Source organism: Rhipicephalus sanguineus, chromosome 1, assembly GCF_013339695.2.
Source record: "Rhipicephalus sanguineus isolate Rsan-2018 chromosome 1, BIME_Rsan_1.4, whole genome shotgun sequence".
Taxonomy (NCBI): domain Eukaryota; kingdom Metazoa; phylum Arthropoda; class Arachnida; order Ixodida; family Ixodidae; genus Rhipicephalus; species Rhipicephalus sanguineus.
This window is the reverse complement of record NC_051176.1, coordinates 278,841,353-278,859,996: the sequence shown is the minus strand read 5'-3', so window position 1 is coordinate 278,859,996 and position 18,644 is coordinate 278,841,353. Positions and strand designations below refer to the sequence as shown.

The window sequence follows — 18,644 nt, the reverse complement described above, 5'->3', positions numbered from 1 at the left end:
TCGCTTACAGAGATGAGTGTTTGTCGGCATTGCGGGGATGGTTAAACAGAAAATACAAGGTGAGTCCAGAAGCACGCAAACACGATAGTGGCAACAGCAGCAGCAGTTGCAGAATTGACACATTCTAAAAATTATCAATAAAAGGAACCAACCTGTGAAATCAAGGAAGTTCGCTTAGTTGCGTGCTTGCGAATGCAACTGCTGCTGCTACAGCAGTGATGCTCTCACTGGGACGGCTTTATGGCAGGGATCCCAACGCAGCCTGGAGGTGTATAGCTTCAGCGTGGTGCGCGCCGTGACCAGCAGGGTAGTCCGTGCCGCGCAGACACGTGTACAACGGACGGGCGAGCAGCCAGGCAGTCATCACAGCTATCTATAGGATAGCCGATGCAGCTAGCCTGCGAAACCAAGGAAGTTCGTTTTCAGGGGCGTAGTCAGAAATTTTTTTCGGGGGGGGGGGGGGGGTTCAAGCATACTTTATGTATGTTCGTGCGTGCGTTTGTATGTGTGCGTGCCTATATACGCAAGCCAAATTGAAAAATTTCGGGGGGGGTTTGAACCCCCCCAACCCCCCCCCCCCCCCCCCTTGGCTACGCCCCTGTTCGTTTTGGTTGAGTAAGGATTTGTTCGTTAAGTTGCGTGCTTACGAATGCAACTGTTGCTACAACTCTTCCCATTCAAGTATACCTAAAATCAAAACCAGCCTCAGTGACCTTGCAACACTAGAAAGAAGACGGAAGGCGTCTCGAATAATCCTCGTTCACAAACCCACCCTTCCCGCTACCACAGTAATAATGACGTCAGCTGCAGCGTTTCCGCGCTTGGAGCCACTCTTTCAGAGTTCGCCAACCTCGCCCTCCTTCGTTTATCGCTTCTGCACTTGGAAATCCAGGAGTAGAATCAGTTGCCGAGATCAGTAGCTGACATGTTCAGTGCAGATAAACATCTGGGAGAGCTGAATCAGTCCTTTCCGTTTAACATAAGCACAAGAATATTCGGGATTGTTTCAAAACCTGTGAAATGGCATGAAAATTTCTAACTCATGGTTTGCTTCACTTCTTTTATCGTGATATATTCAAGAAATCAGTCTATGATTCTGTATTTGTACGTCCAAATTTCTGTATTGTTTGCTGAAATATTTTCTTGCATATTCCAAGCTTTGGTGAATGAACACCTATGCCTATGTGAAGTACGAAGGAAGCGATGGCAGGAGAATCCGAGGATGAAGAACAGTGCGTGAAAAGAAGTATGGCGTCTGAGCCAAACCACGTCTCCCATTCATAGCGTCACACCTATACTTTTTTTATACGAGTGTTTCTTTGTCGTGTATTCTAGGAGCGCAGTATAAGAAAAAAAAATATTAGTAGAAGCACCGCTGTCATCTTTCTTGAGTGCATGAAAGTTTGAAAGCTTCAGTGTTTAAGAGTACTAAAATGTAAGCACGTAGCTGCGAAGAAATAACGTTGAGAGCCATGGCGACGGTACTGTTCCAGTGTCCACTGAAGAAAGTAGGAATGGTCAGGTGATGACATTGTCACTGATGTTGTCAATGATGATGTCATCGCCGAACGTGCATCAGCAGAGGCGAACATGTCGATGAAGTTTGTCAGCGCACTTAGTTGGGCCAGTTGGTTCTGCGTGACGATGCAATATGCACGAATTGCGATTGGCCAGTCCGATTTTTCCCTATCCATTTAACAATAGGGCCTTCTCCTAAGTCCACTGAAGCTTCCTAACTAGCTTTTTTGTGTGGTACACAACCAAAAACCTTGGAGTAGTCCAATAGAATTAATTCGGTCTGTTTTCTATTATCTAGACTTTGCGATGTGTCATATTGTTCTAGTAGCTGTGTGACTGTTGAGAGACCGCGACGGAAGCCGAGTTGACAGGAAGAAAGAATATATTCCGGTTCGAGGTATTTATTTATGTGTTTAAGTACTGCGTGTTGGAGAAGTTTGCACATGGTCGAGGTTAAGGAAATGGGCCTGAAATTACATACATGTGACGTGCGACCAGATTTATGCAGGATATGATTTTAGCAGTTCTCCACTCGGCAGGAAGTGAGCCCGTCATTAAAGGTCTGGTTCTGTGATTCTGAGCGGTTCGACATGCTAAAGGAATTTGCGGAGTTTCTATTATCACTGGAAGCAGCGGGTCTGTCATGGTCATTGGCGTAGCCAGGTGGGGGGGATGGGGGGGGGGTTCAACTCCCCCCCCCCCCCCCTTCCGCCTCCGAAGATTTCCAATTTTACATGAATATATATACGCGCACACATACAAACGCACGCACGAACGTACATAAAGTACGGTTGAGCCCCTGCCTCCAAAAAAATTTCTGGCTACGCCAATGGTCATGGTGTTCAGGACTAAGGTCATTCCAAAGGCATTGACCATTCCAAAGACCAGTTGGTCCTTTCCCAGGGCTTAAAGTCTCCCTTCAATGGAGGGGGGGGAGGGGGGGCTCAGAGGGCAGCGACCTATATACATACATACACACATACATACAGCCCCACCTTAAGAAATGGAAGGGGGGGACCCCCGAGACCTCCCCCCCCCCCCTTGACTTTAAACCCTGTCCTTTCCACAACGTTTTTTTTAAGTGCGAATGCACTTTATAAGCGACCCTGAGTCCGCCGTCCCATAGCAACGGCGCGAGGAGCGGAGAGGAGCGTCTGTAGCAACGGCGCAGCGACGTCACGCCCCACGTGACTGCGCGCGCTCCGCCCTCCGCTCCGTGGCTGCGCGCGCCCCGCGCATTGCCTGTGGTGATGAAGGCCGGCGGCGAGACGCCGAACGAAAGTGTGCGAAGCGAGCCGAGCACCCCGAAGCCGATCTGGCGCGGGGACGCGCGATGCGTGAGCGAGCGCGGGCCCTCGAATTCGATCGGCCGGACGCGCGCTTCAAGCGAGACTTGCTGGACTGCAGCTTCGGATATAGCTGCGCGGTGTGCGATCGACTGTGGTTCGACAACAACCTGAGCCCCATCTCGGGCGTGCGCAACGCCGCCAACAAGTTGAACGCGTTGCGGGTTCTTTGGAACGAGTTCGGAAGACAGATCATCATCATCAGTAAAAGTGCTTTGCACTTAAAAACGGCCAGACCTCCGTGGGTCGGCTGGCGCGTGCTCTCTCGCTGCCGTCTCCTTCGCTCGGCCAACACCACCTAGCTCGGCTCTGCAGTTTAGTCACGCGCGCCCCCTCATAGCATCACCCCGTGCTTCGCACTTCCTCATACTCCCCTTCGGGGAAATGCGGGTTTTTTTTTTCTATACTGTTTTTCCGCAATTCCAAAATTTCCGTGGCCGGCTTTTAAAAAAGTTACGAAGGATTTTAGAAAAAATAGTTATTCTTAGCTGCCTTAACGTTTTTATTTCATATTTGAAATAGAGGACTTAAGCGCGTATCTGTTTACAAGGTTTGGGTTGCGAGTTTTACGAAGCCTTTTTACTTTTCGCTTAGCTTGGATTATTTCGCGCGTTATACCTGGATTTGTTTTCTTTGACTTTTTCGTCTTGACTGGCACGTACATTGGAAGGCTGAAAATTGCAATGTTACAATGTCTGCGTATTTTTTCCACTAAGCGTCTATACTATGGAAACGTCCGTAAAAGCTCTTTAAATGTAGCGTATTCAAAACTCAGATGGTCGATAATACTGACGTCTGGAATAGGCGTTTCTGAGCGAACGGTGCATTATATTCCGCCGTTCGGATATACCTTACAATTTATGTTTTCAAGCGGAAAGTCATGACTGAGAAACGCCAGATTAAGAACATTAGGTGTAGTTCCCTTAGTGCGCGTGAGAATGAGTAACAACTACCCGATTCACGTTGAAATGCAACATCATATCACCGATTATTTCAGATGATTCCGATGGAAAGTGCATGACTTTCCAATCAATATCGGGTAGGTCGAAGTCGCTCACTGAGAATGGCCGGTCACATGGCACATGACGTTGTAGGGTAGTCACACAGTGAACGGTGACGCTGCAGTAAGGTGTGCGACAGTGGTAAACGCACCTCACGATGAACGCGTGCTGGGCCAACGTTAGCTTGCAAAAGATTGCTTCAACATGTGCTACATCAGGAAGCCCTGAAAAAGGAGCAGCCTTCTTTGTAAATACGGCAACGCGTCCCCACCACTTATCTGTCTGTCTTTTCGTAGAACTGAATAGTGTGGTGGGGCCAATCCAACGTTCAGGATAGCCAGAGGCGTGTGCCTTCCCTCTTCCCAGCCCCTCCCACTGAAGCCCTTACGATGCAGAGCAACAACGAGGTATTAGGGGAGGGAGCCCCCTCCCCCCTTCCTTCCCCTCCCCCTTGTGCGCACGTGTATGAGGATATCATGCGTCAGACATGTTTCTGTCACTGCAACAAAATCCGGTTCTAGACTAATTAAGGCCGACTACAGTGAATCTGCTTTAGCAACAATACTAAGTGCATTTAAATCTATGAAGCTTATTTGGAATGCTGCTGGATTCGGAGTGGGCGCAGCGACTTTAATCCGCCTTATTGTTCTGTTTTTTTTTTCAGACTCTCATCCCAGCAGTGCAGCTCACCGTTAGTTCTCAGTTTGTCGTAAGTTAAAAAAAAATTACAGCATATCCACGGGTGAATGATGAAGAGCTTGGGCGCAGCTCCTGAAGCAATCATGGTCTCGGGATTCGCTGCTCGTTGAGCCCGTTTCGCAGCGGCGTCCTTGGCGCGCACCGTCACGGGATCCGCCTGGCTGCCGCCAAGCGAGCGCCCGCCGCTGCGCATCGTCCATGCTCCGCCAACGATCCGACACGTACGGCGACGATCGAGGAGAATGAGAGAGGCGCTCGCTCCCCGCGCATCCCCGCGCAGCCCGCGCAGCAGCCAATCGGAGAGCAGCGGCACTTCCAGCGCCATCTAGTATCGATTCACACAAGCGCCATATTGCACACAATTCTATTGGACCAACGCCATCTAGGAAATGAGACGAGGAATGGTGATGACGACACAGATTGTGTACAGCGCCATCTAGAATATCGTCCCTGAACTGCAGTTTGTATGTACGTCTATGAGACAGCGTCATCTATTGCATCATACGGGAGATCCGTTTACGCCGGACAACGGAGACGTGACAAGGTTAGACTAAGAGGAGCTACGCCCCTAAAAAACACTCTCTCCTGCTTCCTTTTTTTTTTTTTTGCTGTAGTTCCAGAGTTCTTTTTCTTACGTCTCGAATATAAACTAAGAAAATTTCACATATTAAATAAATAATTGGTCTCTTTAAACCTGCGACAGCTCGTAACACCCCAGTTTTATCTCGAAAGTTGGCAAGTCTCATAATTACCGGTCGATTTTTTTTTTTTTTTTTAGCGCAGGTTTCGCGAAATCTGAATTCTTTCTGTCTCTTCTCTCTTTTCAAAATGCTTTTAACGATTGCTTCATTTATAACTTCTTCAATGGAGCTATAACTTTCTTTTTCATTTTCAGGGACACCATAAAAATATTTGAGGTTAGACCTTCTAGAACAATTTGTGTATGGTTTCCTCCAAACTACCCAACTCATTAATACAAGCCGCTATTTTACCACCTGCCGTCAACAGCTCCAACTTGGATTCAACTGCGGTTAGTAGTTATCCCTCGATTTCCTTCAGGTCCTCAGCAGTCAGTTGCAGTTGCTTCGAAATAGCAGCGGTATCAGAACCAGCGTTGGTTTCAATGTCACCACATAATGACAATAATGTTATATTCATATTATATTTGAAAATAACAATAACGTTTTGAAACACCAACGCATTCACGCACCAGCTCAATGAGCAGCCTTGGGCACGGCAGCACAACCAAAAACACATTATATGACCGAAAACACTTCTCACGACGTTTTCTCACCTGCGTTGTGGTGGTCCTGCCGTGCCCTTTGCGCGAGACGCCTTCGTATGCGCCAGGGGCGTAGCCTAGGGGGGGGGGGGGGGTTCAAACCCCCCCGAAATTTTTCAATTCTGCTTGCGTATATATATACACACACATACAAACGCACGCACGAACGTACATAAAGTATGGTGGAACCCCCCCCCCCCCCCCCGAAAAAAATTTCTGGCTATGCCCCTGCGTATGCGCCTTTTATATGTAACGATGTCAACTTTGCCACTAGGGGGCCGTTGATTCCAGCTTCAGTTCTGATCTCCTCCTGCCAGGAGGAGATCAGATACAATGGGCCACTGAATATCGGTACCTCGGGGTGGTATTGAGCACCTCTGGCGACTTGTTGGGGTTGCATGAAGAAAATCTGCGCAAGACTTCGCAGAGAGCAGCAAACGTGCTGCGCCGGAAAAGCCTATGGGGATGCAACCGTTTCCTCCTCACCCGAGACTTGTGGAAGGGTGTTCACGTCCCAGGCCTCACACTTGCCAATGCCATATTGTGCCTCACTGTGAAAACCAGGCAATGGCTAGAGCGTGGCCAACGGGAGGTGGGCCGCATGGCCCTTGGATGCCACGGGCGTGTCGCCTTAGAGGCCATTCAGGGTGGCCTGGGATGGTCCTCATTTGAGGCGCGCGAGGCGAGAAGTAAGGCTACATACGAAGGACGCCTGCGACTCATGGACGACGAACGCTGGCCCAGGCGACTGACTGTTCAGATATTCAAGCCTAACCGGCACACAAACGCAGTGGTGCAGGCGCCTGGGCAACCTGAAAAGAAAATTTGGCTTCTCTGCAAAACCTGTGATTGAGGACAAGATGTACAAGTGGGCCCATGCTGTGAAGACGCAGGTGTGTGAGGAGGAGACGGAGCAGTGGCGGCGTGCCATGGAAAATAAATCCACACTGCTCATACCGCACTCACAAGGCCGACATTGGCACGGAGCCCCTTATGATAACAGCGGTGGCAGTGCACTCGTTTTTGAGGCACGTGTAGGAGCGCTGCGTACGTTAGGATACCGTCGCAGGTTCGAAACATCTGTCGACGTGGCCCGGGCCATATGCCGAATATGCGGCGTTGAGGAGGAGACCACAGAACACCTCGTCCTCCGCTGCGCTGACTGGTGCCCGGGTCACGTAGAGGGCACTACTTTCCCGCTGGCACTGGGATTCCGAGGAGATACGGGGAACACAGCGGTGGCCAGAGTGGTCGTCACAAAACAGAGATTGCTGCAGTGGTGGTGCAGAACGCGCAGACAATGCCGACGCGCAGACAATGTAGACGTTCAGACAATGTAGCCGGTCTGCAAGGAGACACTGGCTGGCTGTTGCAAACGTGATAATTCGTTTTGTGTGTGTGTGTCTATCACACTTTTTTTCCCTTTCTTTTCTGGTTAAGGCACTTGAGAGCTGCCTACCCGTTACAAAGGGCAGGACCACAATTCATCCTCATCATCATCATCAGTTAGGGTGCCTCGATGTGCGCGTGCCTCCGTTTGGAGGAGCACATCGAGGCACCCCAGCTTCACTGCTGCTCTCACAGAGCGCGCAACGTTGGTGACGTTGTTCTGTATCAGTGGCCTGGATGACACGAGGATTTTCCCCATCGTCGAATACCTGCATCATGCTGCCGTGTGCATCAGATGCTGACTCTTCGCAGCCCGTCGACTGTAGTATCGGACGACCAACAACTGCGCAAAGAAGCAAGGTTTAAGACTGGGCTAGTTGGTGATTCACAAAACAGCGCACAAGCGGACGACGGACAGAAAGGCGGGGACGAGGACAAGCGCTGTCCTCGTTTCCGCCTTTCTGAACATCGTCGGCTGGTGCATTCTGGTGGTCTTGCCATGCCATTATTATTAATATTATTATTATTATTATTATTAATAATAATAATAATATTATTATTATTATTATTATTATTATTATTATTATTATTATTATTATTATTATTATTATTATTATTATTATTATTATTATGTGTCCTCGTCCCCGCACCATGGCTCCCAGTCGGGATGCATGCTTGCTATGCTCCTGCCCGTTTTTCGGTAAGCAGCAGTTTTTCCGCTGTGAAAGTTGTTCTAAACGTGTTCATGCGAAGTGTGTAACCTGGCCTGATGAAGAGCTGCTACTTCTGAAGTCTGGATCGCGCTCATTTTGCTGCAATTTATGTGATCTGAGCAGTTCTTCTGGTAAGCCTAACGAAGACAACTCGGCGGCGTGCAGCGATGAGCCCTGCAGCTCTCAAACCGGTTCCCTCTCCACGTGTGCCCCTCCAGGTGGTGACCTCGCCGGGCTGCGCCGCCTCCTCCTCGACGCGTTGGAGGGAATCTCGTTCCTCAGCGACGAGGTATCCCAACTACGCGAAGAAAACGAGCGCCTCCGTAAGGATCATTCCCGCGGTGTTGAACAACAAGCCCGTGTGGTCGCCTCCCTTCGTGCAGAGGTCCGCTTCCTGCGTGAGGAGCTGACGCGCCGCACGGCCGCCGTGTCAGTGAAGGCACCTGTGATCCCTCCAGAGCAGGTGACCGTTGGCCGATCTGTGACCTCCAAGCAACCTGCGTACTCTGAACAACCTCTGTCCAAAATTCTGTCATCTTCGAATTCGCTGCCATGTGACGTAGACACGTCCGAGCGTGTCAGTGTGATGCCTGCGACAGCCTCTTCTGCAGCGGTAACTGAGGGTGTAAGAAAGAAGAAACCCGCCTCGTTTGGAGCATTGAAGACATCCACTATATCTGTAGCTCAGCGGCCACAACGGCCACAACGGCCAAAGGCCATTTTTGTTACGAAGCTGAGCCCGGAGACCACTGCTGCTGACATCAAAAAACATATTGCTTCATTCGATATGTCTCCCATGTCCTGCCGGCGACTTCAGACAAGATTCCAGTCATATTCTTCATTCTATATCGAAGTTGACGAGGAAACGCTACAACGCCTGAATGACCCTTCGATGTGGCCCCTCGGATGCCTCTTCAAGCCATTTCGTGGGGAGCTGCGCGATGACATGCTTCATCCCTCTGAGCAAGTGACTGGAATCGAAAGTGCCGTGTAACGTAGACATATTCTACCAAAATGCTCGGGGTCTGCGTACCAAGACACTGGAGTTTTTCTCTAATGTTCTTTCGTCTTCTTTTCCTGTTATCGCTATTTCTGAAACCTGGCTCGGCACTGAAATTCCCTCATCGGACTTTTTTCCCCCGACCTACACCACCTTCCGCCGTGACCGAGATTTCAGTGAAACCAAACAGAAAGGCGGTGGCGTGCTGATTGCCATTGACAATTCACTGAAATCCGTTAGACGGAAAGACCTAGAAACTATCAAAGAATCCATTTGGCTAGAAACCAACCTTGAGCGCAGTGAAAAATTGTTGATTGGATGTCTCTATTTACCGCCCAGCATGTCCCCTGCCTCGTTTCATGATGTCATGTCTTCCATTGAACTTGTGGTATCTTCTCATAGTGGGCACAGAATTATTGTTCTTGGGGATTTCAATGCACCTGGAATTGACTGGAGCACGCTTACCTTTTCTCATTACAATCATTTCATAGAGAAAAAGTGCAGCCTGCTCTTGGACTTTCTGGCGTTTAATTCCCTAGTGCAACATAATTCAGTCGTCAATTCCAGTGGCAACGTCTTAGACCTGTGTGTGTCAAACGATCAGCCCCTTGAAGTTTCCCGCTCCAACATCTCTCTTGTACGTCCTGACAAATTCCACCCACCACTTAACGTAAGATTATCTGCATCAGCCGAAACAACGAGCTACAGCAGTTACGTAAACAAATCTCCCAGATTTGCGTTCAAGCGAGGTGATTACACGGGCCTCTATCATCACTTGTCCACCGTTGAGTGGTCACAGGTTACTGACAAACCTAATGTTGATGACCAGGTTGATCGGTTTACGGAGCTTGTACTGAGCAGCATGCTTAATTTTATTCCCCAGTATACACCTAAACAACGTAAATATCCCCACTGGTTCTCATCTGAACTTATCAGTGCACTGAAGCATAAAGATCACGCACACAGGAAATCTAAATGTTCTCCATCCAGCGAGTGGAAGGAAGAGTTCAGCTTTTTTCGAACTCTCTCTAAACGCCTATATAAACGGGATCATAGTTCGTACATTCAATTCTTAGAAAAAAGCGCCTCTGACAGGCCGGCTGAGTTTTGGAAGTATGTACGTAAACGGTCTAGCAAAAGCGGAGAGTCCTTCAGACTACTAGACTCAAATGGGGTAGAAGTGCATGCCGTTTCTGACTGTTTTGCCACACATTTCTCATCCGTTTATAAGGCCTCAGACTCCAGCACTGATATCAGACAACAGCCCAAGGCAGTTAGCTCATCCAGTGCTTTGTCGCTGGATGAAAATCTTATCAGCGAATGCATTAAGCGCTTAAAACCATCCTTGTCATGTGGCCCAGATGGCATCCCCTCCGCCATACTAAAAGCATATGGTACTATATTTGTCCCAGTACTGACTACGATATTTAATAACTGCCTGGACACTTCCACATTTCCTAGCATGTGGAAAACTGCTCGTGTTTTCCCAGTATTTAAGTCGGGCTCTAAGACAGATGTTTCTAATTATCGCCCGATTTCTCTACTATGTGCCACATCAAAGATCTTCGAATTGGCTCTTCACAAAATATTGTCTTTTAGTGTGAAAAACTCACTGATTCCAAATCAACATGGTTTTCTTGCTGGCCGCTCAACTACCACAAATCTTGCTAGTTTCATGACGCAGATCTCCACACCTATTTCTCAGAGAGGACAGGTTGACGTAATCTATGTGACCTGAGCAAGGCTTTTGACGTAGTCAGCCACACACTGATTATGGTTAAACTTGCGAACTTTGACGTTGACTTGTCGATTGTGAATCTCTTGCACAGCTATCTGCTCAATAGATCTTGTTATGTTGCCGTAAATGGCCAAACCTCTTCTTTGTATAAAGTGACTAGTGGGGTCCCTCAAGGGTCGGTATTAGGCCCACTCCTATTTTTAATTTACGTTAATGATGTTTCTTTTGCCATTCGTAATTCTTCTTTCCTCTTGTATGCCGATGACATCAAGATATTTAAGGAAATTCATTCAGTTAACGACTGTCGCTTGTTGCAGTCAGATTTGTGTTCTTTTTCCGAATGGTGCAACGGCAATAACCTTTCTCTAAATACCTCAAAGACAAAATTCATGTCTATCACTCGCAAAACATCTAGCGTGTCATTTCAATACTTTGTCAATTCTGTGCCGTTATGCAAGGTTTATGAAATCAGTGATCTTGGTGTTGTTGTTGACAGCGCGTTAAACTTTTCTTCTCACGTTAAGCGTGCTGCTATGCGGGGCCTTCGTTCTCTCGGATGTGTTTGTAGAATATCTCGAGAATTCAGGTCTCCCATGGCCCTACACAAATTGTACACGGCAATATGTCTTCCGCAACTTGAGTATGCGTCCGTGATATGGAATGGCATTGCTCAATCCAGCGGTAACACCATTGAACGAGTCCAGAAAAAATTCCTCAGCATATATAACCATCGCTTTGCTAAAAATGACTCTGGATCTCGTTCAAATACTGCTGAGTCATTATCACTGCCATCACTTCACTGCCGACGAAATCGTTCTGATCTCTTATTTCTCTACAAGCTAGTCCACGGTTTCATATCCTGCCCTGTACTTCTCAATTGTGTAAATTTTCGAATTCCGCGTAAGTTAACCAGAGAGAACAGACCGTTTCATGTACCCGCCTGCTTCTTCCAACACTCTACCGTTCACAGAATACAAAGTCTTTATAATGTTAATTTTCTTGATCTTGACGTTTTTCATAGTCCACAATCACTGTTTTTATCCGAGCTTTGCACTGTTTTGACATAGTATGGCACAGTGTACATAGTCTTCCCTTCTCCGTCTTTCCGCATAGTTGTATATGTGCAATCTAATTTTTTATTCCCCTTCAATATTTCTCATATTGTCTTATTTTACTCCTCCCCTTTAGTGTTCATTTCTCTTTGTCTACGTGTTTTTGCTCTTTTTTATTTCTGAAGACTGTCTGTATTGTATTGTTTATTTTTATTGATTTTATTTTTGCGTGCGCCTGCACAAAGACCTCACGGTTGTTCCTGGGCACGTTAAATAAATGAATGATTGATTATTAGTCACGTGTCGCACTCGCAAAACTTCTAGCGTGTCATTTTCATACTCTGTCAATTTTGTATCGTTATGTATGGTTTGTGAGATCAACGACCTCGTTGTTCTCTCTGAGAGCACCTTACAATAATTTTCTGCTCACACTAAGCGCGTTGCTATGCGTGGTCTTCGTTCTGTCGGCCTGGTTTGCGTACTATCGAGAGATTTCAATCTCCGTAAATTTTACACAGCAGCATGTCTTCCTAAACTTGAATATGCGTCTGTGATCTGGAGTTGCCTTTCTAAATCCAGCAGTAACACCATTGAGCGGATCCAGAAAAACATCCTAAGCATATAGTATAACCATCGCTTCGCTAGGAATGGCTCTGGATCTCGTTCTATCACTGCTGGATTATTGTCATTGCCCTTACTTCCCTGGCGACGAAATCACGAGGATCTTCTTTTCAAGCTTCTTCGGGGTATCATAACGTGCCACAAGCCCATAACCTGTTCGGTGGTATTGTTTTTCGAATCCTGCGTAACATAGCCAGAGAGAATAGACCTTCTCACGTACTTACCTGCGTGCTTCTGCCAACACTTACCGTCCGCAGGATACACTCTTTATAATGCTTATTTTCTTGATACCGACGTTTTTCATATCTCGCAGTACTTTTTTCCTCTGTTTTAGGTCGCACATTGTACAAGTAGTTTTCTCCTTTGTCTTTCAGCCTAGCTTGCGCGTTGTTGTATGCTATTTTATTTATCATTGTCCTTCTATATATTCCTCTTGTTGTGTTACTGTGTTTTTGCCCTGTTGTCCAGACTTTTTTTTTTACATTTTTCCTCTTTCTGTTTGTATTTTCTCCTGTAGACTGTCTCATTGTATTGCTTATTGTTAGTAATTTATTTTTGCGTGCTCAAGAACAATGACCTTGCCGCTGTTCCTGGGCACGTTAAATAAATCACTGATTATTATTATTTTTTAATTTTTATTATCATTATCGTAATCGAACTACCTATACCTTTATAAATGAATACCAGTTTGCTAAATTCCGCTCTCTAAACACATCATGCATTTACTCTTTGGTTAGGCAAAAAAAAAAATGAGCCGAAAAAAATTTGCCACAATGCTTTATTAGAAGTATAATGATCGCGTCATTCATTTGCATGGTGCCCGGGATCATTTGCACCGTACAAATAACAATTGACTACTACAGAAAATTTAAGTTTAATCATTTATGTCTGAATTACGTTGCCTCGTCTCATCCTAAGCGCGACGCCGTATAAGTGTCTTTGACGAGTCGGTCTTAGTCCTTACGCAGCGGCGAAGGTATGCGACCTTGTTTCAGTGCTAGAGCGAAAGGTCCTTCCGCTGATTATGAGGGACGCCGTAGTGGAGGGCTCCGGAAATTTTTAACGTGCACCTAAATCTAAGTACACCGGCCTCAGACATTTTCGCCTCCAGCGAAAAAGCAGTCGTCGCAGCCGGGATTCGATCCCGCGACCTTCGGGTCAGCATTCGTAGCGCCATAACCACTAGGTCTGCGTACAAACTATCAACCTGGGGTGCTATCGCGGAAGGATTCTATTTTTTATTCCAATGCTATTCGTGCTTTTCGCGCTTGGCCATTGGTCAGAACGACGGTCCGTCCGCGTTATCAACGCGATCAGCCAGCCGCAAGTGGTGGATGATAAGAATAGCATAGAATATATGGCATGGAATCGGAAATAGCATCGTTCCGCGATTGCACCCCTGCTCTTTTACGTCTTCAAGTTCCCGCGCCGGCTCCCCACGTGAGCGTGACGCAATTCCGGACGTGAAAACAGGCGTTGAGCCTATATTGCGCGCAAAGCGCTCGTGCGTGGTGCGGTTCAAAACTTCGCTGACATGTGCTGTAGTATTCTTTGTCACTTTAGAAATCATGTGCGGGGACAGTGAATCGGTTTAGCGTGCGTTGTACTGGCTCTGAAAAACACCGGTCAAATGTTGCCGGTCAGTAAAATAAATGTGAGGCCATTCCTGTGAGCGCATAAGATGGAAGAGGAAGATCTCAAGGAACGTCAGGAGAATGAGATGAAAGTGCTACAGTCGATGTTTCTGGATGACGTGAAGGACCTACGGAAGAACGACAAATGGAAAACGTGGCGTCCGCCCGAGCTTTTGATCACTCTGAGGCCTCAGCAGAGTATGACACCCTTCCAAGCGCACGTGCAAGTGGATCTTCACGTCAGGTGCAGTAGCCAGTACCCGAATGATGTGCCGTGTGTGGACGTGTGCAATCAAAAGGGACTGTCGAAACAAGCCTTGGCAGAACTTCGCAAGGAACTGCAAGAGTTGACAAAACAGCTTGTTGGGGAGGTCATGGTGCTTGAGCTTGCCCAGCATGTGCAGTGGTTTCTTCGCCAGCACAACACTCCCGAACGTGGCTCCTTCTACGACGAAATGCTTAAAAATAAAGAAAAGCAGGAGGCAGAAAAGGCACGCGAGCAGCAGAAACAGCTAAACCTGCAGCGGCTAGAAGAGGAAAAACAGAGACAGGCCTTTGAACTCGAGATATTGCGTCACCGTCAGGAGATGAAGGTGGAAGCCAGGAGGAGGCGCACTGATTCCAAGGCTTCTGAGAGTAAAGAGCGCACCAACTGCGCACATAAACCTGAGCTGCTCAGTTTCTTCTCGAAGTCTGCTGAGCACACGGTGCAAAAGGGTGCTTGCCTTGGTCACAGTGAACGTGGACACAGTACTTTCGGAGGCTTTGACTCGACGACAGGTGAACTTGTGTGTATTGTACAGTGGACCTTGAAAACCGACTATCATGTGGCGACTGTTGAGCAAGAGCTACAGACACTTATGAAACTAAAGCATACAAACCTAGTCCACTACTTAGGTAGCTTGTATATTCCTGAGCAACGGACTTTCTACGTACTGCAGGAATTTGTTAAAGGCTGCCCATTAAGTTCTTTCATAGCTCAAGGCATTCCACTTGATGTGGCCCTCTTGCGTGGCTACACGACCGGCATCCTTCAGGCATTGCAGTACCTCCACTGTAACTCTGTTGTGCACAAGGATCTCAAAGAATCTTGTATATTTGTTGACTGCTCTGGTGTTGTAAAGGTGGCTGATTTTAGCATACCTAGGAAAATTGTAGACTTGTGTCTACCAGCGTCCTATGATGCAGGACCTGCCTGCAAATCTAAAAAGAAAAATGACATCTTGCAGTTTGGAAAAGTGCTTCTGTCCTTGCTTCGTGGAGAACATGCAACCAGTACAGATGTACCTAGCAGTCTCTCGTTGGATTGTCGAGATTTCCTGGAGCATTGCTTGGCTGCTCAAGAACAAGACCGATGGTCATGTGAGCAGCTTTTAAGTCATCCCTTTCTAATGGAGAGAGGCCCAAGTGTTGAGAATGAGCCTCTTGACGATGAAGGACCGGATGAGTCTGGTAGTTGTGCACTGAGTTCTGCAGGTCATTCACGTCTCCAGGGAGAGTTTGAAGTGCTTAGATGGTTAGGAAGAGGTGGATTTGGAGATGTCTTTAAAGTGCGTAACAAGCTTGATCGTTGTGTTTATGCAATCAAGCGCATTCAACTCAACCCATCTAGCAAAGTGCTTAATCGGAAAATAATGAGGGAAGTGAAACTGTTGTCAAGACTTAACCATGAGAATGTTGTACGTTATTACAACTCTTGGATCGAAGTCACAACGCAGGAGGAAGTTCCTGAAACGCTGGCATCTTCAGGTGTGAGTACAGAGTCAGCTAAAGGTACTTCACATGAGTGGAGCATGCCAGGTGTCAATGCAGAAGATTCAAGTTCTTCAGACAATGTTTTTGGATGTGCTTTTGGTGACTCCTCATCAAGTGACAATATTGTTTTTGAAGGTAGCAGGGAAGCTGTATCAGAGGTGTCGGAGGAACCAGCAGCTGTGGCCCAAACACGACAGTTTATGTTCATTCAGATGGAATTTTGTGAAAAGAGCACTCTGCGCACAGCAATTGATAATGGCCTCCACAGGGAGCCAAGCAGAATGTGGCGTCTCTTTAGAGAGGTCATTGAAGGATTAGCACACATTCATCAGCAAGGCATGATACATCGAGACCTAAAGCCAGTCAACATATTCCTTGACTCAAGTGACCATGTCAAGATTGGAGACTTTGGACTGGCAACCACAGCATTACTGTCAAGGGCAGAAACATCTGAAGTGCCAGAGCACATTGACCAACTCACATCTGGCAGCTTGACAGGCCGTGTGGGCACTACACTGTACACAGCACCTGAGCTTTTTGTCTCAACGGGTGGCCGTGTTGTGTACAGTCAGAAAGTGGACATCTACAGCCTAGGCATTATCCTCTTTGAGATGTCCTGGCCTGCACCCAACACTGCTATGGAACGAGTCAAATTGTTGGCGAACTTGAGACTTCCCAGCATTAGTCTTCCTGCTGATGCCTGCGACTTCCTCAGCAGCCAACAAATAAGCCTGATATGCTGGCTGCTGCAACATGACCCATCACAAAGGCCTAGCGCAGCAGAACTGCTTGCTTCACCTCAGCTGCCGCCACCACACTTGCAGGAGGCCCAAGCAACAGAAGTGCTTAATCACACCGTCTCCAATCCACAAAGTAAAGCTTATAAGCATTTGGTTAATGCACTGTTCCAACAGGAGGCTACTATTGTCCAGGACTATGCCTATGATGTAGATATGCGCAAGGGCAACCCATTGCCTCAGTCAGCATTGCTTTTCCGTCATGTGAGGACATCTTTAGAGCACGTCCTTTTTAGGCATGGTGCTATGCCGGTGGTCATTCCAACACTGCTTCCAAAATGCCCAAGCAGTGAAGAAGATGACAATAAGGTTCATTTCATGGACCATGGAGGGTTGATAGTGTCATTGCCTCACAACATGAGGGTTCCCTTTGCTCGTTACATAGCTAGACGCAGTGATGTTGTATCACTGAGACGATGTGCAATTGAAAAGGTGTATCGTTCGCGAAAGGTATTTGGTTGTCATCCCCGAGAACTGCACGAATGTGCATTTGACATTGTTTGTTCAAGCCATCAGAGTGCCTTAATTCACTGTGCAGAAGTGCTTCACATTGGCAGTGAAATAGTAGCCGAGTTCCCCGAGCTGCAAGCACGAGGATATAGCATACGCTTAGGTCACACAGGCCTTTTGCATTCATTATTGATGCATTGTGGTGTTCCTGAAAGCAAGTGGTCACAAATATCGGCAGCATTGCGTACTGTTCAGTCTTCTTCTAAGGTACAACTCCAGCAGGAACTTGATGCAGTGAACCTGGGGGACCAGGCTGTGGCACTGCTGACTCAGTTTTATGAAGTTGAAGACAATTTGACTAAGGTGTCCTCTATGTACCGGTTTGTGGTACGCCAGAAGGGCCCTGCAGCTGCCCTTGCCAGGCAGGCTTTGTATGATCTTGAGGCAGTGCTGCAGTCATCCTCTGCCCTGGCATTCCAACTGCCAGTGACTATCGTGCCTTGTCTTGTGTGTGATGAGCGCATGTACTCAGGCATTGTGTTTGAAGTTGCCTGCCAGTCACACAGAAAAACACATCGTCAGGGCCGTGATTTGTTAGCTGTGGGTGGCCGTTACGACAAACTGGTGGCTTCTTTTGCCGTGGCTGGTGCAAAGAGGGACCTAGCCGCTGTTGGAATCAGTTTCTCTGTTGAGAAAATCGTACAAGCACTGGCTGAAGATGGTGAGACACCATCTTTAGTCGAATGTGTTCTTGGGAACATGAGTGAAGTATCCACTTCACTACGAGATCAGCAGCTTGCACTCTTAGCACGACTGTGGAGCATGAATGTTCCAGCAGTCATGGCACCTCAAGATGGCCTTGAAGAGGCCTCCTCATTTTGCAGAGAAAACTTTGTTCCTCATATTGCCCTCCTTAAAGAAGCTGAACCTGGTTATCTGAGGCTGCGAAGCCTTGAAAAAGACCGCTTTACTGAAAAAAGACTGTCTGTGTCTGAGCTTTGTGAACTTTTTGATAAAGCTCCCCAGGCTGAATCAACAAGGCAAGACACCAATTCTAGTGGACCAACTTTACGAATTGTGTTTAGTGTTGCAGAAAAGATATCAACAAGCAACAAACGGAGATATGAATCTCAGATTGCAACTCAACTGGCACCGTTGGCTCAAGGGCTTCTTGGAAGGGTTTCCGTAATAGATGTCATAGCAGTAGAGCTTACAGGAGATGTACTGCGGTCAGCTGTTGCTTTGCTCAACATGGAAGCTGACAGGCGCAGTTATGAAAGCAGTGTGACTGCCCTTGTAGAAAAGCACTCCAGGTGTAAAAAACAGTTGCTTTTGCTTGCAGAGAAAGTCTACAGCCTGATATTTGAGATTAAAAGGACAATTTTTGTGCTGTATGCACTACAAGATAATAACTACAAGGTTGTTGTTGTTCCTTCGAGAAGCTAACACTGGAGTTTGCGATGTACAGTTGTCTAATGCTGCCCTGTATTGTGCCAAAGCACTGGCTGGTCATTTGTTGTTTGTTAACATATTCATCTTGTCATCTTCTGCATCCTAGTCAGGACATTTCTGTTACCCTGTTTCCAGTATGTTCTTTAATACTGCCCTGAGATTTTATCAATAAATAAATTTTTGTATTTCTTATTGAG

At 47.1% G+C, this 18,644-nt stretch overlaps 1 protein-coding gene across 1 annotated transcript; it reads left to right on the top strand.

Annotated features, from left to right (window-relative positions):
* The first annotated feature begins 13,856 nt into the window (after positions 1 to 13,856).
* Positions 13,857 to 18,517, top strand: LOC119379072 (eIF-2-alpha kinase GCN2-like). The gene has a single exon (XM_037648237.2). It carries the CDS (start codon positions 14,041 to 14,043, stop codon positions 18,439 to 18,441), a length of 4,401 nt encoding a protein of 1,466 aa, XP_037504165.1. The 5' UTR covers positions 13,857 to 14,040; the 3' UTR covers positions 18,442 to 18,517.
* Positions 18,518 to 18,644: the final 127 nt, after the last annotated feature.